At 41.8% G+C, this 25,865-nt stretch overlaps 1 protein-coding gene across 8 annotated transcripts in view; it reads left to right on the top strand.

The window, feature by feature from the left end:
* The window catches only part of CAST (calpastatin), a 1,327,899-nt gene that overhangs the window by 1,070,931 nt on the left and 231,103 nt on the right, over nucleotides 1-25,865 (top strand). For all 8 annotated transcript variants that reach the window (XM_044064116.1, XM_044064117.1, XM_044064120.1 and 5 more), the window contains one exon: nucleotides 16,524-16,613. In XM_044064116.1, coding sequence (XP_043920051.1) covers nucleotides 16,524-16,613 — 90 coding nt within the window. The remainder of the gene's footprint in view (nucleotides 1-16,523; nucleotides 16,614-25,865) is intronic.

The raw sequence follows: 25,865 nt of genomic DNA, 5'->3' as shown, positions 1-25,865 counted from the left end.
CGAGCCATGTGTAGGAATGAAGGTGAGATGAACAACTGAGCTCTCACCAGCCAATGGCCACACTCTGTGCGTGGTGTGTCAGGGGGCAGCCCATCTTCAGACCTCCTTTTCCATCTGTGCCGAGTTCAATCCCAGGGCACTGAAGGACAAGAGGGATAAGTTAATCCTAAAGGGCCTCCTTCCCTCCCCAGGCACTGTAGTCCCATCACCCCCATCTTCAGCTTCAACCACTTCCCCAGCCTCTGGGACTCAAACTCCCACTAAGAGGCCCAGGGAAGGGGAGAAATAAAAAAAGGACAGGCCAAGAAAGCAGTCCCCTGATCGCTGCAGCTGGCCCTCAGCCTAAGTTTAGGCCAGCTACCTGACCAGAGTTTCCCTGGCTCCATTTTCCCCTGAGCCGGAAGAGAACTGGATCCGGTTGCCAGTGCAGGCTTCCCCTCATTATCCTTCCAGGCCAGTGTCAGTTGCCTCCTCCTCCTGCTCCACCCGGAGCCTTAATGAAGCAGAGATGGACAGGATTATGTGAAGTTCATCCGCACCCAGATTCAGATGGGAGTCTCTGGAGTGAGGAACATGCAGTCATTTTTCACCCCGATTACTCCTTCGAGGAGTACCTTGTAAATTGACGATGGTCATGGCCTTAAGCATGTCAGATCCGACTAGGTCAGATCCAGTGGGCTCTCGGATCCTTAGCCTTGGCATCGGATCCGAGGGGATGTTGTTGGCTCCGAGTGTGTCAGAGCACAGTCTGCCCCTTGGTATCTCAGCGCTTGGAGGCTTGGCTCTGGCTCCCCCATCAGGGCAGAATGGAATGGCTCCCACTGGCCTCTCTCAGGATGTCCATTGCCCTTTGGCCTTTGATGTGGTGGAGAGGGTTCTCCCTATTTCAAGACCCTTGACCCATCTCATCCTCGGACTCTGCCCCGACTTCATCTGTTTTGGGTATGTTCCTGACCATCCTGCCATCTCAGGGACAGCCTGCTACCATTTTGCCTCAGGAAGCTCTCGATAGGGAGAAGCAGGACGTTGGCGAGTCCTCCCCAGAGATTCCCACTGAGATCCCTCACAAGTGCACTTGCAAAAGGAGGCACTTAGACTCCCCTCCAGAGTCATTCACCGAAGACATCGATTTGGAGGAAGAGGAAGGTTCCCCCGGTCACCCCTGAGGATGTCTCCTTCAGAGATGATATGGAACTCCTTCGCTGGGGGGGATCTACCCAGAATGAATTGGACAAATTGGTGGTACTCGGGGCATTCAGCGCAGGCCCCTCTACTTCCTGAGTGTCCCCTCCTTCAGATAGGACACACTGGCACAAGGGGTCCCTGGTTGATGCTATGGTGGTGGTAACTGCCACTAGGAAAGAGCTCGCTCAGGAGAGCTGTACAGTTCATCCTCCTGACCAAGAGTCAAGGGCGGTGGACCAATTTGGGAAGCGGGTGTACGCTTCAGTGACTTTTTTGGTAAGAGCACTGAATTGCGTGATGCATATGATTCTGCTGCAGCGAGACCTAGTGAAGGAGATCCCCGAGTCGACCATTGAGTCCTTGTTGGCGGAGGACAAGAAGAAGTTTTCTGCTTGTATGGCCACTCTGAAGTCAGTCGAGAACCCTCTGTGTCTCCTCTCCCATGCTACCGTGGGAGCCGTTAGGGCAGCTGGTGCAGGCGTTGCCATCAGGTGACGTGCCTTGCTCTGGCTTCTCTGAAACTCTTAAGACGTCATTCACCAATGCCCCGTACAATGGTTCCTCCCTGTTTGGGAAGTTGGTACATGAGACTTTGGTCCAGAGTGAGAAGGATGGGAAGACTCTGTCTGCCATTGGGATTCGCTTCTCCGCCCCTCAAAGATCCTTTTCTAGGAATCAGCAAGGGACTAAGAAGAGGTGGTTCTGGAAGTCCCAGGCATTTTTCCAAGGCACTCAAGACTCATCTTCCCCCCCCAGGGGCAGAGGGAGAATATGATAGATGTCACCCTAGAGGCAGAGGGGGTCCAAGAAATTACGGATCTCAACATCCTTTCTCGGCCAGACCCACGCAACAGCCCTGAAGGATTGCCCAACTGCTCATTTCTGGAGACAGTCGGGGGCCAGTTACCACTACACTTAATGAAGTGGGAGTCCATCACAACAGATCATTGGGTGTTGCAGATTATATCCAGAGGTTATTCAGTCCCATTCCTTGAGCCACCTCTTCCACCGAAACACCTCCCGAATGTTCCACCCACTCGCAGGGAGGCTGCAGCACTGGCAATAGCAAAGCTGCCAGAAAAACTGGTCATACAATACTTCCCCCAAGACCAGTCTGGATTAGGCATTTATTCCAGGTTCTTTTTAGTGCCCAAGAAGACGGGAGACCTAAGACTAGTTCTGGATCTATGCACCTTGAACCTGTCAGTAGCCCAGACGAAATTCCTGGATGGTCAACCTTCAGGCTCTCCTGCCCTTCCTGCAGAAGAGTGATTGAATGTGCTTGATTGACCTCCAGGATATGTACTATATCATATTTATTTATTTATTTTATTTTTATTTTCCGTTTGATTACCGAGGAAGTCCACTGGGCCAACATGACCCGTTTTCAGTGGAGGCCCGGGGAAAAAAGCTCCAAGATTGCATTATACAAATTCAGTTAAAATAAATGCAGGCGTATACAAGATAACATTGTTTACAGCAGTTACAATTCATCATTTCAACAAGTATAGTTAAAATTCATTGAGAGAGAAGTAATGGGTTTTACAGTTTCATCAGAGCAAGGGCACTTAAGAGTTGGGTGTGAGAGACAGTTACAAATAGTGAGGAATTGTGGACATGCTTGCTTTACATACACAAATTTGAAGTAGGGAATTATTCACAATATTTACATTATTTACAAATTTGAGTTGTGTGAGCATAGCTCTAGGAATTGTAAAGTGAGTTTAGTGAGAGAGAAGCTGAAGGAGTTACAGAGCGCTTGTATAAGCTCGTAGGTATATGGCTATGGGAGATTGCAGAGAGATTAAGTACCAGAGGAAGGGACCTCTAGGATATAGACTTAGCAAGGATTAAGTAGGGTGTAGGCAGCTGCATTTTCATTTGGTGGACAAGTGTTTGAAGAGTTGGATTTTTAAGTTTACGGAGTTAGGTGTAGTTCTTAGAATGAAAGGAAGGGAATTCCAATTTTTGCCTAGAGCATAGGAGAGTAGCAGTTGGCCAGCAGGACGTTTTGGTTTGTGGATAGCGATTAGATTCTGGTGCTCAGATCTGAGGGTTCTGTTAGGAATATAGGAGAGAAGGATATTAGAGCAGGACATTTTGTAGGTTGAAATACAAGTCTATATGCCATGGAGAGTTGCAGGTAGTCGAGGTGGTTTGGAAGTTCAAGGATTGAAGGGTGAGGCAGTGGTGGATGGAAATTTTGGAATTAGTATCAAATTTAGAGATTTTGTTGTAGCAGTTTTCTAGTTTGGAAGTAGCAGAGGAGGACAGGTTAGTTAGGAGAGGAGCACCGTATAGTAAGGAAGGAAGGAGATATGTAGAGGCCAGAGTATGCCTAGTGGAATTGGAGAGAAAGCGATTATTCCTATACAACGTACTTAGCTTTTGGTGTTTTTTTTTTAAATATTTTGTTGTATATGGATATCGAACTTGAGGTGTTCGTCAACAGTTATCTCTAGGAGTTTTGAGGAAGGGACCACTTTTATAGGCGAGTTGGTTTGGCTAAGGAGTCTGAATTCCTTTTTATTGTAAGAATAGGTCTTAGAGGGGGGAATAGTAAAATTTTAGATTTATTTGCATTGAGGGAGAGGTGGTTTTGACGCATCCAGTTTTCTGTTGTGGAGAATGCAGTTTGGGTTTTTGTCAGCAATTCGGACATGTTAGTGGCGGAGCAGACTAAGGTTGAATCATCTGCATATTGAATGATTTTGGCATCAGGAATGGCTGTTTGAAGTTATTGATGAAGATGTTGAAAAGCATTGGTCCAAGGATAGATCCCTGTGGTACGCCAGTTGGGGTAGGTAAGAAAAAAGAGATGGAGGTCTTCCATTTAACAGCTTGCGATCTGTCTGATAGATAACTGGAGAACCAGGTTAAAGTTTTTGGAGAGAGGTGAAGGTTTGAGAGATGACAGAGTAAGTGATTATGGGAGATGGTGTCAAATGCCTTAGACATATCTAGTAAAACAGTAGAAACTAGGTTTCCTGAATCTCTGGCTTGATTGACAGTTTCAAGGAAAGAGAGAAGAGCAGTTAAACTGCTGTGGTCTGGGCAGAAACCATGCTGTGTGTGTGTGTGTGTGTGTGTGTGTGTGTGTGTGTGTGAGCAGATTGTTTTGGGTCAGAAATGGCATAAGTTGGCTGTGGATGCACTTTTCGAGTATTTTAGAGATTGAAGAGAGCAAAGCAGTAGGGCGTAAGTTAGAGAGAGTGGTATTTTTGCCTCCTTTGTGGAGAGGGAGGATATAGGCTGAGCACCAGAGTTTGGGGATGTAAGATTCATTTATGGATCTGTTTATAATGATGCTGATTGGGAGAGCAATACCATCTGCAGCATATTGTAGGTAGGAGGAGGGAATATTGTCAGGAGCATTGGAGCATGGCTTAAGTTTGAATAGGAGTTTTTTTTTATAGAGTTAGTGGAGACAGGTTTGAGCTCGAATAGAAGTGGAGAGTTAGATGAGCTTGAGGGAGGTGTGAAGGGCAGTTGGGTTAAAGTTAGGAAAATATTTGGTAAGGTCAGAAATGGTTTCTATGAAAAAAAAAAGAGTTTAATTCAGAGCCTAGTTTCAGGTCAGATTTACTAGGGTCGGGAGAGGGATTATTCTTTGCGCCTGGATGGAGAAGTGAGTTTATTGATTTCCAGAATTGCTTTGGGTTTTTATTATTGTTGGGACTGAATCTTGATTTAGCAGGATTTTTTGTCTTTGGTGACTAGCTGTTTAGTAAGGTTACATAGCTGTTTATATTTATGTAGGGCAGGAGTGTCCAACCCGTGGCCCGCGGGCCGCATGCGGCCCTCAGAGCTCTTCCATGTGGCCCGCGACCCTTAAATTTAAATTTAAAATTAATTTCACTTTTTTTCCGTGTCCGCGTAGTTTTGCTCTTCTGCGCATGCGCCAACTTTCTTTTAACGTTTTTTCCATACCAGCGTCTTTCCGCTGGTATGCGAAAACACCGTTCGGGTGATTTTTGTAAAGAAAAGCTGCAGGAAGGAGCGCGATCGTAGCGTAGCCGTAGAGAGAGGATTTATTTCGTCGTGTACACACCGACTACTACACTACAACAAAGGTAAGTTACAAGAGGAAGGCTCAGCTCGCCAATAATTAATTTATTTTAGTAAAGAACTCCATCCACATGCATCACACAATGCCCAAGTGAATGAAATTCCATGAAATTTAAATGTTAAGTTTATTGCATCTGTTCTGTAATTAACATTTGTGGTTGATGTTGCCTACCAGTACAGCTGGTATTGTTTTTAAACAGCGGTGCGTATGTGGCAGTGGTGTAGCTGCTGGTACATATTTCTATTTTTTTGGGGGGAGTAACACATAAACTTGTGAGGAAGTTCATCTGTATGGGGAAGGTGGTGTCTACAATACATAGTTGGGGCTGAAACAATAAATCAATCTCTGAAAAACATTGAAGAATAAAACGTGAAAGCAGTATGATTAATCGACGATTACATATGCTTTTGATCAGTACTATTGTAAAGCTAGCTGCTATGTCTTAGTAGAGCAATCATCAACAAATGTTGTCATGTAATGGAAACATTCATATCTTTGGTGATGACAGAGTTCCCATTTAACATTAATATAAGGCTGCTTAAAGGACTGGTAGGCAAAGTAGATGTAATTACTTTTTTCTTTTTTTTAATATGGTCTGGTGCCCCGTATATGTTTTTTTCAGAGTACATGTAAAGATATCTAAGTAATGTCATTCAAATTGTTTTTTTTTTTCATCTGAATAATTCAAGGTAACAGAGTACTAATGCTACACTTAAGTTTAGTTATTTTGATGTAAATGGCTTTGTTAAAATAGACTGACATCAGGCTCTGTAAGATTGCTTGCTCATGTTCTAGTAGTGTTAGTTAGAGTTTAGTCAGCCTGTGGTGGGTACTGAAAGGGTAAAAATGCTTATACAGATAAAGGAGTTCTGCAAGGTTACAAGGTTAATAACATGTTTAACAAGTGGAGAGTCAGGTATACATATTATGAATTTTGATTAGAAAGTAGGGTGTAATAACCATGCAAGTTAATATGGATTTGATAATAAGAATGTTCATGTTTGTATTTTGAAGATGTATTTATCATTGTTCATAAGCATAGTTGCTTATAGGGTTGGAGCTTACATTCCTTATCTGACTTAATGGTATGCTAATTTTATTTGTAAAATGGCATGAGGCTAAAGCAGTATTAACCTAAGGATGTCATCTGATAGCAGCTGAATATATCTGTCACTGATTTAGTCAGTAACTGGCTAGCCATGGGCCCAACTTCAGCATTCTCAAAATAACATTTTGCAGTATGTTTTGTAAGAACTTCACTAGATTTAAAAACAATAAACTTTCCGTCTTTGGCCAAATGTTTTAACTCACTGCTGGAATATGCATTATGTGTTTTCATTAGCAAAAATGCTTTTTGATTGTTTCAGGTAGTAATATGTGACTGCCTCTTGTTTGAGATGCAGGTCTGTGTCCCTCTGTCTACAATGGGACATCTAAAGAAGCACTGGGCATTTGGGCAGACTAGGTAGAGTACCCGACAATGTACAACTGAATGTCAACTACCTTATGTTATGAAAATGCATGATTTTTGTCATGCTTTTATGCTGATCCCATATTGGGATGTTGTGTGGTATTCAAGGAACAGAAAGTTTGTGGTATTCAAACCTGCAAATATGGTTGTGCAAATTGTGGTATTCAAATTGTGGTATTCAAACATGCAAATAAAGTAGTTTTTATTTTATTAAGGTTAAATACTTTTTAGGTAATGTTTACTGTTGGCATCAGTTTTTATTCATACAAATAGAGTGGTTAATATTATACTGAAGTTCTAATATTAATACTTGTAATCATAATTCTAATTTTATTAAGACGCTCACATAATAATAACACTATGGTACTACTTTTCGAGGTTGCCTGCTGGGACTTAATGCTGACAACATGAGATGCATAAATACTCAGATTCCAGCAAAGCTGCTTGTGTTCTGTCTTTCTGTTCCTTTTTTCTTTCTTTTTGAAGAAAAACACAGTTGTGCATAGCATACTAAATGCTCACAGTTTGTCTTTTTTTATTTCAAATTAGTACAGTCAGGCTGTCCTTTTCACATATATCCACAGCCATACATTTCAAGCTAGCTTTTACTCATTTGCTTGTCCCTGCTTTTTCTATAACACAAGATGATGACTTGCCCATAATTATTACAATTACATTTTTAACATAAGCATGGTAGATGTTCACCTGCTGCCAATTCCCATTATGTACTGAATTTATACTACAAAAGCTCAGCTTACTTGAACATTTACTTTCATGATGAATGTACTCCTACAGCTGTACCTTTCATTGCAGCCTGCTTTGTTAAAGACTTGTGCAGCTGACCTGAATAAACGGCATGCATTTATTAATTTATTTATATTATTTATTAATTTATTTATTGTTCAAATTAACCTACAATACAGCCACATTAGTCCACATAAACCAGTGTTTTGCTCTTCAGTTAATGTGAGACCTTTTTTTTTTTGCTCTTCAGTTAATGTGAGACTTTTTTTTTTTGGTCCTCAGCTGCCGTTTGCCCCCAGACCATTTTTGTTAACCCAATGCGGCCCTTGCAACTGAAAAGGTTGGACACCCCTGATGTAGGGTATTGGGCAGTTTTTGTTTTGGTGGAGCTTCCAAAGTTTGTCCCTTTGGTGCATAACTTGTTTTGTGTGTTTAGATAGCCATGAGGCTGAGTTAGTTTTTATTCTTTTATATCTTAGGGGGGCTAGGGAGAGTTTAGTGTGTCAAGGAACATGGAGTTGAAGTAGTCTAAGGCTTTGTTAAGGGGAAGGGTATTTATGATTTGCCAGTTCATTTGTTTAAATATATTCGAGAAAGTGGTAGGGTTGAAGTTGGTGAGGTTACGTGTGTGAATGAATTGATGCTGGTATGGGGAAGAGCTAGTAGAGCAATGAATGAAGGCTGGGAGGTGGTCACTGATGGTATCAGGAATTGTACCAGAGTAGGTTATTTTGTTAGGATTAGAGACTAGGATCCAATCTAGAATGGTTCCGGGGGGGGTTGTTTTGTTTGGTCGTGTGATAGAGTATATTATTTGAGTAGTTATAGAGATTGATGGATAGGGAAGGAGAGGTGCTATTGACTTTATTTCAGTCAATATTTACACCTCCTAAGATGCAAGTTTCGTAATTAACTTTAGTGGATGCCCATAGGAGAATCTCCTTGAGAGTAGATATGTTGTTACCAGGTGGAATATAGAGGGCAATGAAGCAAATATTTTTGTGCTTATTTAATTTTAGTAGTCCAGCAGTTAGTTCGGTGTTTTGGAATTGAGGGATTAGAATTTGGAGGGGAATTACATGAGGATGTTAGAGTAGATTAAGGCAGTGCTCCCATCTTTTTTATTTAGTAGGTCATTTCTGAGAGTATGAAATCCTGAGGACAGGATCTCTGTGTCAGAGATGAAGGGTTTAAGCCAGGTTTCAGATATGGCTAGGATGTCTGGTTGGTTGTGGCTTAGCCAACTTTGGAATTGGTGAGCTTTGTTACTAAGACTTTGAGCATTGATAGTAAAGATCTTTAGGGTATTAAGGCAGGAGGAGGAAGTTATAGGGTTGGTGTTGTTAATACAGTGAGTGGGACTGGGTTAGGATGGATATCGCCAGCTAGGACTAAATTGTTAAAGGAAACATCCTTTAGCCATTCTGGTTTGCTAGCTGAGTGTTTTAGACGATTTACAATTAGATTATGTGATGATAACTTAGCTTTGCAAGGGAAGGGGAAGATTTTACGGTGGAATAGGTGCAACTGGTTGGGTTGAATGAGAAAGGGGGAGATAGAGGGGAAATGAGAAGAATGATGAGGATGGAGGTGAGTTTGTATGGAGGTTGCTTTAGTTGGTAGTATTGGACAAGTGTAGTAGGAATATATGAGCTAGCATAGTATAAGGGAAATAGGAACCGAAAAAGGAGACAATGGATGTGGAGGGTGTGGAGATTTAAGGTGACCATGTCAGAGTAGAGAAAGAGGTAAGTATGAATTGAAGGGGAGAGAGGCTAAAACCAAGAGAGGGTTATATTAATTGATGGTGGTTTCCTGGCAATTAAGGAAGAGTGGAGGGGATTGTGGGTATTTGGGTGTAGAGCAGATGGGAGAAGTTAGGTGGGAGGGCTGTAAGTAGGAGGAGTGGTGAGGAGTTGGTATTAGGCTGAGGGGAGGGGTAAGATAAGAATAAAGGTAAGAGTACTGGGGGTGGGTGGAAATTGGGGGTAGGGGAGCGAAACGAATAGAGCTAGTGGAGTGGCTAGCAAGCAAGAACCAATCAGTTATACAGTGAGGTTGTATATTTAGGAAGCTTAAAGTAGGTAAGTTGGAACATTTGACTAATAAAGTATACATGAATTTATGCCAAAATCCTGCCTTCGTGTCAGCTGTTTGGAGGACAGAGTTACTGTTATAAAAGGCAATTGTCTGGGTCTAGTACTTTGGTGGAAGCATGAACTGTAGAAAGTCCAGCTTCTGCCTTGTATCTTTCTTTCTATATAGGTATTTTTCTTGTGTATTTTATGAGGAGAGACTACTCGGTTATAAGGCTTGAGATGAAGGAATTTGGAATTGGCTTAAGTGTGATTTGTCCCTGCCACTATGTTTGGCAAGTAGTAAAAACTAATTATTTCCTATGTTCTACTGTCATCTAGTAGTAAGGGTGGGGAATTGCAGGTATTTTAGTTAAACTATCGAAATGTTGGGAAAATAGCTAAGAAAACAGGGAGATGGCCTCGGGGTAGGTCCGTGGGTGTGCTGACCCTTTACAATACGACTTCAGAAGAATTACACACAGTACTTATAATATGTGTTACAGAAACTGCAGGCTTTCACCTACACTGAGGATTGAAGTAAGGCGACACGTCTGGGTAGACCAAGTCAGGGACTTCTGTTAGGATATTCTGTGGATTGCTAAATTGCTGGTGGGGGAACAGCCCGAGTATCCGCACAAGGATTTCAGGCTGGAAAAACAAAAAAGGGGAGAATAGGTTAAGAATGTTCAGAAAGGTCTTACCAGAATGGAGAGGAGGCAGGTAAAGAAATGAGTGAGCGTGTGAGAGACAGTATAGTTCTTTCACAGTGAATTGCAAAACATACTCTACAACACCTTATTTATTTACTAAATGCAACAGGATAGCCACAATACAAATTCCCTTCTAAAGCCTTTGCTGTTATTAAACATGCACTTAGGAGAAAAAACAGAACAGTACAGTAAAAATCAACGTTGCAATGGTACTGGCATTTACAGAACAGTAATGCTGAATGTGCAGTGATTAGATGTTTCTTTTCTGCTGTTGTTACGCTATGTAGGACAAGAAATGTAGTCTTATAGTTATGTACAGTGTTCTGTGCTTAGTAGTCTGTACAATAAGAAATAGCTGTAATGCCTCTCTAAAAGGTCTGCATTAAGTTTCAAAAGAAAGAACATTCACTTCTTAAAATCAGCAATTCAGTATTGCCATAATTCCGGCATTTGCAGTGCAGTAGCACTGTTAGGTAAGGCTCAGTTGTATCTTCTCAACCCTGTTATACTTTTCAGGGCTAAATAGAGCAGTCTTTGTAATTAACTAGCTACTTAACATTGAATGCAGTAGCTATAATGTCTGACTGAAGGTCTGCATTAGTGTTCAACAGTTGGAACATTCATGCAGCTAGTTCTTCACTCTGAATCCCACTCAGGGGGAAGCCCCCAGAGACACTCTGATTAATGCTTGGTCTCCCAGTCTTCTGTATGCTTATCCTCCTCTACCATTGATACCAAAGTTTCTTCAGAAAGCTTGCAGGCTGGGGAGTTTTGTGATCCTCATTGGCCCATTCTGGCCTTGCCAAGTTTGGTTTCCCTCTCTGTGGTCTAATCTGGTGGCTCCACCATGGATGTCGGATCCAGTTCCGGATCTCATTTCTCACCTGTCAGGGATTCCCTATCCAGCCCTGGACAGTCCAAAACTCACTGCTTGGTTGCTCCAGTTCCCATGATTATCAGGACTCCTAGTTTATCTTCTCCCATTAAAAGAATTCTGGTGGTGGCTCCTAAGTCTTCCACCAGGAAGGTATACTATAGCAAGTGGAAAAGGTTTTCTATATGGACTTCGCAGCATGCATTGGATCCTTTTACTGCTCCAGTTTCTGTGATGTTGGAATTCTTATCGGGATTTTTCAACAAGGCACCAGTTCTTCCACAGTTAAAGTTCAGCTGGCTGCAATTTCCAATTTTCATGTGGGGGAAAATATGGCTTCCTTAGCATCTTCTAAGCTTTGCAAGACCTTCCTTAAAAGTACCTTTCTTCTGAGACCCCCGGTGAAGGACCATACGCCTCCATGGGATCTTATATTAGTGCTTCAGGCTTTAGTTTCACCCACCTTTGAACCTGCGGCTTTGGTGGATTTGCAGTTTCTGTCATGGAAGACTGCATTCTTAGTTGCCATTACTTCTGCCAGGAGTGTCGGAACTTCAGTCACTATCGATCAAGGTCCCTTATATGATTTTTCATAAGGACAAGAGTGTCTTTGCATACTACTTAAAATTATAACAATAAAACAATTGAGCAATTAGATAATTAAATTAACAGTCTCATGGTGACAGTTGCCATCCTCCCCATACTATTGCATCACTTCCATTTGGTGAAATGCTTAGGATCTCTAGATTATGTAATAATATCGGAGATTTTAGACGGGAATTAAGTACAGCTGTTAAAATGTTTGGGAATAGAGGTTATAGCCATAGCTTATTGGAAAAGAGTTGGAATAAATTGTGTAATGTCTCACTTATGAGACATCATATTAATGGTAGACATCCTGTATTCCCATCTAAATTTGGAAATAGAAATGACAGTGATATGATTTATTTTGTGACAGCTTATGGATGTTTTAGTAACATAGTGATAGAGCAGGTAAAATATTATTGGAAATACCTGTGTTCTTTAAAAAATGTCTCTTCCTGGTTAAATGCCAATCTTGGTATTTCATATAGACTGGGGAGAAGTATTTATAATTTTTTAGTTAAGGGTTAATTTTGTTTGCCATGTGTTAAAGTACCAGATAGTTTACATTCTAAAGGTACCATTTGTTGTAATAAATGTAAAGCTTGTAAATTTATAGTTGAAAGTTTTTCTAGTATTAATATTTCATTCCAAACTTGGAATATTTTTTCTTGTGATACTGTAGGTGTAGTGTATGCTCTTAAATGCCCCTGTAATTTATTTTATATTGGTGAAACAAAGAGGGCATGTAAAGTCAGATTGTTGGAACATGCAAGGGATATTTTTAACCAGAAATTTGAAAGTTCTATTGTAACACATTTTCAACAGTTTCACAATAGTAATAATGAAGGGCTGCAAGGCACTATTTTAGAAAAAAAATAGATGTGTCATTAATATGATATGAGTAATCTTAAAAAACTGCTTCTGTTTAAAGAAGCATTATATATTCTTAAATTTGGTACTTTACACCCACATGGGTTGAATGAAGAGTTGAATTGGAGACTGTTAATTTAATTATCTAATTGCTTAATTGTTTTATTGTTATGTATTTAAGCATGCCCGTTTGAGATGCTTCTTTACTCCTTGAAGGCTTTTTCAGCCGAGACGTCAGAGTAATAAACCTGCTTTATTCTTGTTTGGAATTTGTGGTTGGTCGTATTTTATTTAGTTATTCATTTTGGCTTGTGGTGAAACTGTCTTTGCATGCTAACCCATCTTTTCTTCCCAAAGTAGCTTCAGAGGCCAACATTAATCAAATGATCAATCTTCCGGTTTTCTTTCCAAATTTTCAAAATAAGGGAGAGTATAAATTGCATTTGATGGATGTGCACAGACAGTTATGTTTCTGTTTGCACAGGACAAAAGCATTTTGTAAATCTGACCAACTTTTCTTTTCTTATTCCAAACCTTTTTCAGGGAAGTCAATATCCAAAGTTACTATTGCCCTTTGGATTTCCCAATTTATTTGGGCGTATTCTGTCAGGGGGATTTCTCTGCCAGGACAGGTAAAAGCACATTCTACCAGATCTATGGCCACTTCAGCGGTGTTTTGGTCCAGAGTTTTGTTGGATGATATTTTTTCTGCAGCTACTCGGTCTTCATCTCATACCTACATTTCACATTATAAATTGGACATCATGTCCAGGAACAGGGCATCCTTTGGCTTTGCCGTGCTCTGGAATATAATTCCATGAGAGCCTCCCAGGTGTATAGTAGCTGGGGACTCTGTCCCACTGGTTGAAGAACAAATAAAGACATGTACTTCAGATAAAGAAGTTATGTACTCACCATAACATTCCATCTAAGTAGTTGTTCTTCATTTGTCTTCAACCATCCCTCCCTCCTTCCCCCATCCTTGTATGAACTGTTGTTGGTTATATAAATATAGAAGTTGGACACCTTCGGAATGTCCTTTGTCCCGCTATTTGCTCAAAATGTGACAAGGTCCTGTTGGGTCAGGTGTGAGTAGTGGACTGGGCAGCAAACTCGATCTAAAAGGAGGAAGGAGACAGGAGCATTATGGGTAAGGAGAGGAGCTTTGAGCATGGATCAAATGATGGATATGCAGCCGAGTCAGATCCAATATGGTTCTGTAACCCACAGGTTGAAGATAAATGAAGAACAACTACTCAGATGGAATGTTATGGTGAGTACATAACTTATTTTTATTGTTTGACATGATCCAAAATAATTACTGGATGCGTCTCAAAAATTTCAATTAAATGCACATGTTCCTGTGAAATATAATTTCTGTCTAACCTAGCCCAATTTTTGTTTCTTGGGAAGTAGTATGTAAATTCAATCCAAACTGCTGCTACTGAATTCACATCTTCCTTGCCAAATATTTTCATAAATTTCTTCAACAATGTACCCTCTTTTGTTATGTTTTCTCTTCTGCCCCCAATACACCCTCACTGTTGCATATCAAACTCCAGTCCCCTCTAGTTCCAGCTTTTGTGTTGCATGTGTACACTAATGTTTTGCAGTTTGATCTTTTATACAATTGTTTCTTGTCATATCCATTTGAAACTGTCACATCTTACAAAACTTTTTGTTTTATTGAAAACCGTCAAAAAAAAAAAAAACACCCCTAAAACCTATTAACCTAAAAGTAACACACAAAGCTATGTACGTCTTCAAATATTGATGTTTAACTCTCCTAATAGGAACAACTGTCCCTGACTAGACGTAATATTTATAGACTTGGATTAACCTATAAGGAAGGTTATCCATGCTAAGATGCATGGTAAAGCCTGTGCTTCTACTTCCAGTAAGTATCATCTGTTTTTGTCTAGTCTTTATTCCTCTTCCAGATTAGAAAAATACTTGAATTCTTTCAAAAAACATTGTTTCCTAGCACACATATCATATTTTCTTTTCATTGAAATTCGTCTGTTAATTTTGCTGTTTATCTGACTAGAGAAGAGATTGGTTCAGCTGGTGCCTCCTGTGGAGAAACAGTTAATGTGAATTAGCATATGATTTGTCTTTGCAGATATGTGTTACCATTCGGTTTCAGCTTTACATGTAAAGATAATGCATTTTTGTTATAGCACTTTCTGCATTACCAAAAGATTAATCTTCAGGAGATTTCCTTGACAATGTTTTCTTTCTGCAAAGTCAGGTATAAGTTCATAAACTTCGATGTTCTGATATAGACCCGTATTTAAGCTTGGGGGCTTGCCCCAATAAAAAAAGAAAAAAGTTTGCTCCAAGGTTCACACGACTGGACAGCAATTGTATGTGTGTACGGATATGACTGACTGAAAAAAATATTGAACAGAAAGTGGATATGGCATAATGGGTAGGTCCATGGCAATCTGACGTAAACTTCTCTGGGATACTTCACAGTCTACGAACTTTGTTTTAAAACTTTGAATGTTCTAATATCGACCCATTTTAATTGAACGCTAAAAATAGCGAAGCTGCAGAACACCAAATTCTCTCCTAGGGAAAGAATTTGGTTGGCCCGTTCTGTGGCTTCGCTATTTTCAGCGCTGTGGTGGAGATTTATGGGTTGGGTTCAGGTAAGTGTGCGATTTGTGTGGTTGTTAGGGTTGGGGCGTGGGTTAGGTGAGTTAGGGTTAGGGCGCGGGTTAGGTGAGTTAGGGTTAGGGTGTGGGTTAGGTGAATTAGGTTTAGGGGCAGGTTAAGTGAGTTTAGGGTTACTGTGCGGATTAGTTGAGTGTGCGATAGTGACGGACCTTATGGTTTGGGTTAAGGTAAATGGATAGATAGTAGTGTATGTACAGTTTCGTATAGGGTTAGTTGTAGGATTATAAGTGTATGTGTGTGTATTGATGTTTTTAGGTGTGCTTGTGCTGCGTGCGTTTCGGAATAGCAAATTTTTTCCCAAGGAAAAAATTTGCTGTTCTGAATGTTCGATATGTGGTTTAGATATTTTAGGTTCGATGAAATAGAATCCGCTATTTTCATCTTTCGATAACGTGATATAAACGCTTAAATACACCTATGCCAAGGCTGCATAACAGTGAAGAAAAGGATAACTACACTATTGCTGAAAGTGTATTTGGCAGCATTCCTTCACACAGCTAGCATTCTGACAACTTGGTATTGATAGATTGACAAGTTCTCCACCTTCAAACCTACATATCTATAATTTCAAAATCACACAACAGTGGGATGTTCTGACTCTAATGAAGGTATACAGTCCAACCCGAAACAATCCGTAAAAGAAAGGAACACATTCAACAACCACAGCTCAGTGTCATGTCTCTGTGTATAGTTAATATGAGATTACATAGCAGTGGAGACTCCATACCCCACACTTCTCTGATTTTACCATTTAATGTACCTTTTGAAGAAGCAAGGAGTTGTTGGAACTTAAAACCCAATTCCTTTTTCAAAAAAATATGATTTCAACTAGCTAAATGTAAAATGCAGGCGTCTGTGTGCTTGTGCTTGTGCGTGTGTGTGTGTGCTTGTGTGTGTGTGTGTGCTTGTGCGTGTGTGTGTGTGTGTGTGTGTGTGTGTGTGTGTGCGTGTGTGTGTGCGTGTGTGTGTGCTTGTGCGTGTGTGTGTGTGTGTGCTTGTGCGTGTGTGTGTTTGAAATTTATGGGTTATTTTTGAAACGCTGTGGCACTGTTTCCTTCGCTTGCCTATGCTTTTTGTCCCAGTACTATGAGTCCTGGACTTCCGTCTCTGCACACCTCATATTTGGTTGCTGTTTACTGTTTCAATGAATGGATGTTGTGCAAAAGTGTACTACTGAATTTTAGTCTACCTGCATTTCTTTTTTTATAATTTAAAACTTTATTTCTGATTATGTTTTTGTCTTTTTTATTTCAAGATGTCTCTTGATGCATTAGATGAATTGGCAGGTTCACTAGCACCAGTAGAGTTGCCAGAAAGTCCAGTATTCACTGGCCCAGAAGTTCAGGTATGTTTTCTCTGATTTCCTTATTACACATAAAGGTAAGGATCAGTTAGACAGTTTTCTTGTGTTATGTACAATGTGATAAAATTGCAGCACAATTTTGACAAACTCTGGGTTTTAAATAATGTGCATCTGTTACGCAGTGTAATGTTGTTAAGCCATGTGTATACCTTACTGTTTAATCTTTGCTGCTATGTTTTACCTTATATTTTACTTTCATAATTAGGTTTTGATTGAAGGGCCCTTGTACTCAATTTTACTTGCATGTCAAATAAAGTCAGTAAAACTGGTGAGATAATTTACCATTTATCAGCAAGCATTACTACCTTATGAGTGGTCTTGTAATCTAATTGCTGATTTAAGCCCAACAGTGCTGATAGTTTTGTTCTGTAAAGCAGTATTTAATGGTGCGCTTTGAATTATTGTGCTGTGCTAATAACATAGTAATACCAGTTCTAATAGTGCCTTTAACCTACTGTTACTTAACAGTTCCTCATTGTCCCTTATAGGTGGCAGGTTTGGTTCATCTGGCCCACCCTATACCCGCTCTATCCTTCTTCTTTCAGCTTTTCCCAGTTAGGGGTCGCCACAGTGGACCACCTCTCCGCTCATGATTGGCAGTAGAGTTTTACAGTGTTGAGTTGCCAGCCTGGCGCCCAACCTTCCACAGAAGGTACACACATGCATGCACTCATGCCTAAGGCCAATTTAGTGTGTCCAGTCCACCTCAGCATGTCTTTGGGATGTGGGAAGAAACCAGAGCACCCAGAGGAAACCCATGTGACCACAGGGAGGGCATGCACACTCCGCGCAGAAGGCACCCCAGCCGAGAATCGAACCGGAGAACCTCTTGCTGTGAGGCGACATCGCTAACCATTGCACCACCGTGGCAGCCCATACCCGCTCTATGCAAAAGCCTTAATTTATACTGTTTTATGCTGCATATCACTTCCTTGTGCAATTTCCCCTCCATCTTCCCTGTTCCATAATCCCTTACTCTCTAAAACACATCTCAATCACCATTGTTCCTAATGTGTTACTATAAATGGTGTTTGGCAATTTCAGCTCAGTAGGGGGTTGCAGGAAGCTGAATTGCTAAGGTTAACTGGGTTGGGGTAGGGCTGTATCACTTATGGATATACATCTGTAGTCAGTCACTTCATCTACAGAGTGGCACAGTACCGACTCATTTTAGATGCTATCTTCATTATGTACACATCAGATTTACAATTGCATTCAACAGGGCCAGCCTTAGGAGAAAATGATCTATGAACAAAAGACTCTGTCCTCCCTGCATTCCCTAATGATGTCCCTGTTTTCTTGTCATCCTGATTTTCTTGCACCATCCAGATTGATTACTTCTTTTTGCTTTTACCCTTTGGAGGAAGTAACTGAATGATGTAGTGAGTCTAAGGGTGGTTGTCTCACACACAAAACACACACACACACACACACACACACACACACACACACACACACACACCCACACACTTGCAGACCAGGCTTGTTAGGTTAATGGGGCGGTAGTTCCCGGGGTCTGTGATGGCTTCCCCTTTGTGGAGTGGGATAACCATCGCTGTGTGCCATTCAGTGGGCACAAAGCCTGAGGTGAGGCTATGATTGAACATGGTGCTTAGGTGGAGTGCCAGTTCATTCTGTAGTTCATGTAGAATGCACCCTGGGATGTTGTCAGGTTCCATAGATGCTGTGTTCTTGGCTTTGGAGAGAGTGGTTTTTACCTGTGCAGCCATGATTACAGGAACTTTGCATTCTTCTGGTGTAGAGATTGGCCCTTTAGGAGGTGAGGGGTGGGGGTAAAGTTAGCACTGAACCTATCTGCCAGGATGTTTGTATTATCTGTTGGTTCTGTATATTTAGTGCCATTGTGCTGTAACTCAGAGCAGATCTGAGTGTTGCAATTGAGATTCCTCACATAGCTATAGAATACTCTTTGGTTGTCTTTAGAATCAGTGGCAATTTTGTTTTCATAACTAGCTTTGGAGGATTTTATGAGGGATCTTAGCTTCTTACTTAGGCTGACCAGGGAGTTCTTCCAGTCATGGGATTTTACTCTTTTTTTGCAACAGTTTCTTTCTTCTGTTGTAGAGTTTGTTTATGGCAGGGGACCACCAGATTGGCTTCCTTTTTTTGGAGGATAGCATGTTGGTTCTGTTAGGGATAGCACGATCCATGCACTCGTGTAAGTGCTTATAAAGTGCATTTGTGTAGGATTCAGCAGTCGTACCTCTATTGTCCATCTGCATGGATGTCGTGTAAGTTTGCCACTTCTGTCTTAAGAAGCGTGAAGTTGGCTTTGGAGAAAATTTTTATGGTGGTTTCCCTAGTGGGGAGTGGGGGCAGGATGTGGATGTCTAGGCTGATTAGCTTGTTGTCGGATCTGACCAGCAAGGAATTGATCTCTGGTGTGAAACATTGGTCACCCATGTTAGTAATGACCAAGTCTAGGATATTGCTGCCCCTGGTGGGGGTGTAGATAAGTTGATCTAAGGTGTTGGAGTATATGAATTCCAGAAAACTTGAGCAAAAGTGTTGGTACATGAGTAGTTTTCCCAGTTAATGGTGGGGTAGTTGAAGTCAACCCTTTATTAGGTTGTTGGGTTGTACCCTAATATTTTCCAGTGTATCAAGAAATGATAAGTGGGAATCCTTGGGCATGGTGGAGGATCTGTAGCAAGTTACAATTTGGATTGTGGTCTTGTCCCAGAGTTAGTTGCACTTGGATAATCTCAGATGCTTTATGCTGACCAACTAGCCTGGAGGTGTGGCTATCATTAGAGTATGGGCATGCCTCCACCTTTAGTGTTTTGGTCCAGGTTAGGTGGCCGAAAGGTGTGATATGAATTATAGCCTGGTAATGCAGGAGTGCTCTCTGGAGCCTTGAACCAGGTCTCAGTTACTGCACAGATATTGATGTTCTCCATTTTTAGGAGTGCCTCGCGAGAGTGCATTTTGAGGTTTAGACTTCTAGCATTGAGTAGCATTACCCTCAGATTTCGCATGTTTGTGTCTGTCACTATAGTGGTTTTGTTATTTGAACCTTTCCTAAAAAAGGCACTATAGGGGTGGCAAGAGCCTTAGCCAGTAATCTAAATCCCAGGGGCGACAGGTGCAGTCCATCTTTGACAAAGCATCGTGATTTGTCAATCATGTCATCTTAGGCAGACAGATATTGGATCCCCTTTGAATGACACCAGAAGCTTAGCCAGTTGTTGAAGTCAATCATTTTTTCCTTATACTGTGGTATCATTCTGGGTGAAGGCAGGATGCAACTCAGAGCTAGGGTCATACCTGCTGGGCCACATGGTCTGAGAGCTCTTCAATGTTTCTTTTCATGAAGTCCAGGGAGGTGCGTCTCAAGTCATTCACTCTACCATGAACAATGACAGAGTCGTATTTGTACTTGTTGTGGAGTGACTTGAGTGCATGCGTTATGTAGCGGATCCTGGCACCCAACAGGCAGCTGGCCATAATTTTCTCCTTGTTCATTCTGGTAAGTGGGACATCAGTGTGCCTGACTATAGAGTCAGCTATGACTAAAGTGTTTGGTACGTTTTCTTGCCTTGGGGGCTGTTTTTTAGTGGTACACTGATGTTGTGAGCTGTGTCTCACTTGGGTCGTGATTGGTGTTTGTTTGCGTTTCAGCTTCGGAGGTCCTCGTTGCTTGGGTAAGTTAATGTTAAAGGCCTCCACGTATGTGGGTTTCATGTTGCTATGTGTGGGTGTTGTAGGGCTTTGTGTTGCATGAGGTGTGGTGCAGATGTTTACCTTCTCCTCTTGACTGTCTAGCACAGTCTTGGTTGGAGAGAGCTTTGCTTCCAGTTTGGCTGTGTACTTGCATCTCTCGCAGGTTGTAGTGTTGGGAGGTAGGAGGAGAGGGTTGTCTGTGTACATGAGACAATTGCTGCATTGTCCCAATATGCCCAGATTCACCAGGTGGACAGGAGAAATCACTGGAAGCTGACCCTTGGACATGCCTGGTTAGGTGCTTTTTAGTGAAGTGCAAGAGCTGTTTTTCCTTACCTTGGCAAGGTGCTTTGCAGTTTTAGGTTGTTTAGTGCCTACGGTTAATTCCCTTATTGACAGGAAGGATTTCAGTGCTTGTATTAGTTTACATTTCTCAGTAATTTTTAGCAGTTCTAGTGCAAGTGCTAGTCACAGGGATTTAGATTTTAGTGCTACTATTGAAAAACCAGCAAGTTCTAAGGGAAAATTTGAAGAGCACACTTTCTGGCACCAAGAATAGTTTTAACCCTAGCCCCATGGTGCTGTGCAATGCGCAAATATGGGTTTTTAACTCAGAAACTTGAAAGGGATGGGAATTAGCCCAAAACAGACAATAAGGTAACTTTTCAGAGTTGGAGACACTCCTCTTGTGGCAGATAGGCTGCTCTAGTGCTTACCACTCTCACTGATTAACAGAAAGACCTCCCACTGGCACAACAAGGTCTGGACACTCAGAAAATACAATAAAGTCCTGAAACCAGCAGATCTGGGATGGGGGCTATTTTATTATAGGAAAGGGTGGGAAAATAGCAGTACAGAGAATATTTTTTGTTTTTTCGGGGTTTTTTTTTTTTTAGGAATTAAACAGTAAAAAGCAATTTAAACAGTAGCAATGCACAGAAAAGGCAGTCACACTTGAGTGGGATGCCTATAGAATCAAATGCAGTTTAAATTATAATACTTTAAGCAAAAAAAAAACAAGTGCACACCCAGTAAAAACGATTTTAAACTGAAATGCAGTAATAAACAGCAGTAAAATGACTTTTTAAAGTGCGATTAAGCAAAAAAGGCTAAGAGAAAGCTTAAAATCATAACAGGCCATGCAGTAATAAGAGAATGATTTAAGGTAGAATGAATGTTAGACTAGCAATATTTAGACCCATAATATTTTATAATAGTAATATAGTGGTAAAGCAGACTTTCATAACAATGTAAAGTTAAGGAGAGTATGGTACAGTGTAAGTGGCCATGTAGACATAATAGTACAGCTTAAGACAGAATTTTTCTGACCAAGCAATCATTTTTGATCAGGATAGAATAGAATGGATAAGGATAGTTTAGGAGGGTTAGCTAGGTAGTGATACAAACAGCCAACACAACGTGTTTTAAATTGTAGTTTAAAATAATCTGATAGCATGGCAGAGATGGTCAAGCGCCATCTGTGTAAGTACATACTTCCTTATTCGTCCAGTTTTGTACACTCTGGAACACAGCAGCACTATTATGAAGAAAAAAATGCATCAGCAAGTGTAAACGTATTAAATTTATTTAGTAACATTTACATCTTGTTTTTCCAGAAATGATCAGAAAAACTTATCAACTTACAGTAACAGATTACACTTATTTAACCATATGTACATGGGTATGTCTACCCCTAATTTATGTGTACTAATTTCAAAAAACTGCAAAAATAGTTAAATCGTGTGACTGCTTTCTCTAACCCGGAATTCCATTAACCAACCATTTGATTAACCAAGTTATGCAAAACAGATGCTTGACAAATTGCCATCAGTGAACTGAAGGATTTGTATACATATTATGTGTGCTGTCACATTCCTTATATCCAGGCCCTAGTCATTTGGGGCAGTTAAAAGGAGAAAATGTTCAGATACATACCTGTTTTGGTGCCTGGCTTGTGTTAGACACACTAGTGGCCAGCAGTCTTATGTGCAGTCAGAAACATATGAATACAGACATTTCTTAAAGATCGGTAATGCAGTATTCCAGGGATGTCCATTTTCCCTCAAGTGTAGCCATCTAGAAATTGTTAGATGTAAGTATCAAGTGTGGGAGTGCAGCGGAGGATTTACTTTTCTGTAGAAAAATGAGGGATGTTCTTCGTGCTTCACTGTTGCAGTCTTCACATTTGGGTTATCCCTGCCAGGGTAGCCCTCGGCCAGCCCGAATGCCAGAGGATTAGTATTTCTGCGTCGGTTGCTATCGCTTCAGGACTGATGTCAGGTCGTCAGTAGTATAAAGTAAGGCAGCCGATGCCATTACATCAGTCTTTCTTGCCGTTTAGCCCGAAGCAGAAGCAGTTTGCACAAGTGCCGGTTGGCCTGCTACCTGCGTTTCGTCTTCCGAATTGAAGCTGAAGTCTTCTAAAGCTAAGTACCCCGTTGGGGATCCTTTTTTCTTGCACTAACCAATGTCAGAAAAAGTTGTCTTGCCTGTGGAAAGCAAATACCACACCAAGACTTTCATTCTTACTGCGTCACTTGCTTAGGCCCAGACCACGACATCCCCCACTATCGCTTCAAAGCCAGTGCTATACGTTGTCGGGCCCTTATTGTAGCTAGATATTTTTGCTTACAGTCCACGAATTCTGTAAGCTTCAGTAAGCCATCCGACAACGGATCTTCCAAAAAAAACGTAAAGATAAAGACAGAGACAGACTGCACAGGTCCAAACCTACCAACGACGCTCCCGTTAAGCTAGTCAGCAGTTCTCCGGTCCTCAGTGAGGCACTTTCGCAGCCCCTGATGCCTGCTTCTGTGGATTCGCAGGCTGCTACTGAGACCCTTTCGGAGTCCGGTATGTCACAAAACTCTTCAACTAAGGATCTTGTGGTCATCTCTACCTTGGATGGGTCCAGAGCCTCTGAGCAGGTACCAGCTTCCAAGGAAGTCCTTCACACTACCGATTCTCGACACAAACCAACAACTTCTTTCAAGACTACTGTTCTTTCGAAAACCACAGAGTTTCTTAGGCCCAGGTTATGAGCCACACCCAAGAAACCGATGACCCAATCTCAGGCACCTGCTTCCTTGCCTCAGTCTCAAATGCTTAAAATGGCAGAAGACCTTATCATGCTGATCAGGGGAAGCCAAGCTACCCTTCCAAAAGAAAGAGATTTGTACCCTGTAGGTTTGTCTGAACAGGAGTCCAATGACTCTGATGCATCTGAGTATGAAGACATGCAACCCCTCTCTGCTTATGAGGATTCTGATGCAGAGGATTCAATTCCTTCAGCCTCTCCCCCAGAAGATTTTTCCTTTGGGGAAACCCTTCACACCTTAAGGGAGCATTTCCAATGGGAAAGTCAGAGCTACCCTCAGTCTAAAAAGAGACTCAGGAATTCTTAGATCTTCCACAGCACAGACCCCTGGCCATCACCCCAGTCCTGGATGTTGTGGAGGATGTTTTCCTGGAGTCCACCTTGGCTCCTGACACCCTCCCTCCTGCACCCAGAAAGCCAGACTGGTATTACAGGGTCCCTGACTCATACACATTTCTTTTTAAAAATCCTACTGCTGACCCTGAGGTAATTTCTCAAGTGCCTAAAGGAATTAAAGCAACCTCTGCTAAGAATCCCACCCCCTCAGATAGGGATTACCGAGCATTAGACAGATGGGGTAAGAAAGTATACACCTCATCTACTCTTGCTGTCAGAGCACTAAATTGTCAGTTCCATATGCTAAAATTTCAGCAGCATACCCTGGAACTCCTCAAACAAAAAATGTCTTCCTTTCCTGCTTATGCAGAATCTAGAGAGTCACAAGAGTTAATGCATTCTGCAAGTCAAGTAACTAAACACACCTTGCACTGTGGTTTTGATGCCGTAGAAGCTTCTTGCAGGGCAGCAGTCACCGGTTCTGTCCTTTAGAAGGCACGCATGGCTTAAGGAACAGCACTTGCCAGACCATGTTAAATCTAAATTATTGGATGCCCCCTTGCACAAAGGCAGCTTATTTTGCACTAAGGCAGAAGAGGTCTTAAAAAGGATGGAAGAAAAATCAAAATCTGTGCAGACAGTTAAGGATTTCTTACAGGTCCAGCCACCCAGTTCAGCAGGCATTGTCCTTCCAAGCACTGGTCCTTTCCTGCCCCCACCAGGTCAGTTCAGCCCAGACCCTGGGGAGCCAGACCCCACAGACAGCAGCCACAGGGAATGCAAAGATCTAAGCAGTGGACTACCTCTACTTCAAAACCAGGGAGTTCTAAGCCTCCATCTTATGGGAAGAGCTCGCAATGACGCTCCTCCCCACCCCCTCCCTCTGCCCACCTCCACTTACCCCTAGGAGGAAAACTCTCCTTTCATGCAAACACCTGGGCCACCATTACCAACGACCGCTGGGTTCTCAACATAGTGTTCCAGGGATACAAATTTTCTTTCCACACCCTTCTAACTCCAAAAAGGTTCCCAGATCTACCTCAAAACCAGTGGGCAGAGGCGCAAAAGCAAGTCCTTTCCCTGCTCTCCTTGAAGGCAGTAGAGCATGTTCATGCAGAGCAGAAAGGACAAGGTTTCTACACCAGACTTTTTCTGGTACCCAGGAAAGAGGGCACCTGGCACCCCATGCTCGATCTATACATTCTAAACACCGTCTTGGTGATCCTGAAATTCAAAATGCTCGCCCCCCCAGCAGCTACTACCCATGCTCTCCAAGGATGCTTGGTTAGCCACCCTAGACTTAAAGGAGGCATACCTCCACATTCCTATCAGGGAATCATACTGGAAATATCTCCGTTTCAGGGCAAGATCCCAGCACTTTCAGTTCTCTGAGCTTCCCTTTGGCTTATCTACTGCTCCCAGAGTTTTCACAAAATGTCTGGATCCAGCCATTGCCTTTTGCAGACAAAGAAATGTCCAGATTTACCTATACTTAAATGACTGCCTAATTCAGGCAAACAGCCAGGAAAAGCTGCTCAAGCACCTGGCCTTTGAAAAGTCCCTGTTAACTTCCCTAGGGTACACAATTGACAAAAGAAATCCAAACGGGTACCCACCCAAAAGGTTATATTCCTGGTAGCAAGCCTGGACACAGCATCCCAGATGGCATTCCTTATCCAGAAAAGCAATCCTTCCTGACAGCCTGCTTCTCTCAACTAGCGACCAGACCTCAATTATCTCCAAGGAAAATCCTGTAAGCTCTGGGGTTGATGGCATCTTGCATTCTACTCCTTCTATATGCCAGACTGGATATGAGGAAACTTCAATAGTACCTAAAAAGCCTTTGGTGTCAACACTGTCAAGAGCTATAGACTCATACCTAAAATACCTTGCCTCAGAAAAGATTTTCTTTGGTGGGCAACAGCATGCTCCCTCAACAAAGGACTACATTTCTCACCACCCCATGCCACCAAGACCCTCACTACAGATGCATCAGATTATGCCTGGGGTGCACATCTGGACGGCAAGTGCATACAGGGCCAATGGAGCCCACAGCAAATCCATCTGCACATCAACCAAAAAGAGATGATAGTTGTCTAGCACGCCGTGATAGTTTG

This window comes from Protopterus annectens, chromosome 2.part2 (genome assembly GCF_019279795.1).
Source record: "Protopterus annectens isolate FY-2018-M chromosome 2.part2, PAN1.0, whole genome shotgun sequence".
In the NCBI taxonomy this organism is placed as follows: domain Eukaryota; kingdom Metazoa; phylum Chordata; order Ceratodontiformes; family Protopteridae; genus Protopterus; species Protopterus annectens.
The sequence above is the reverse complement of the archived record's forward strand: the minus strand, read 5'-3'. Positions and strand labels throughout refer to the sequence as shown.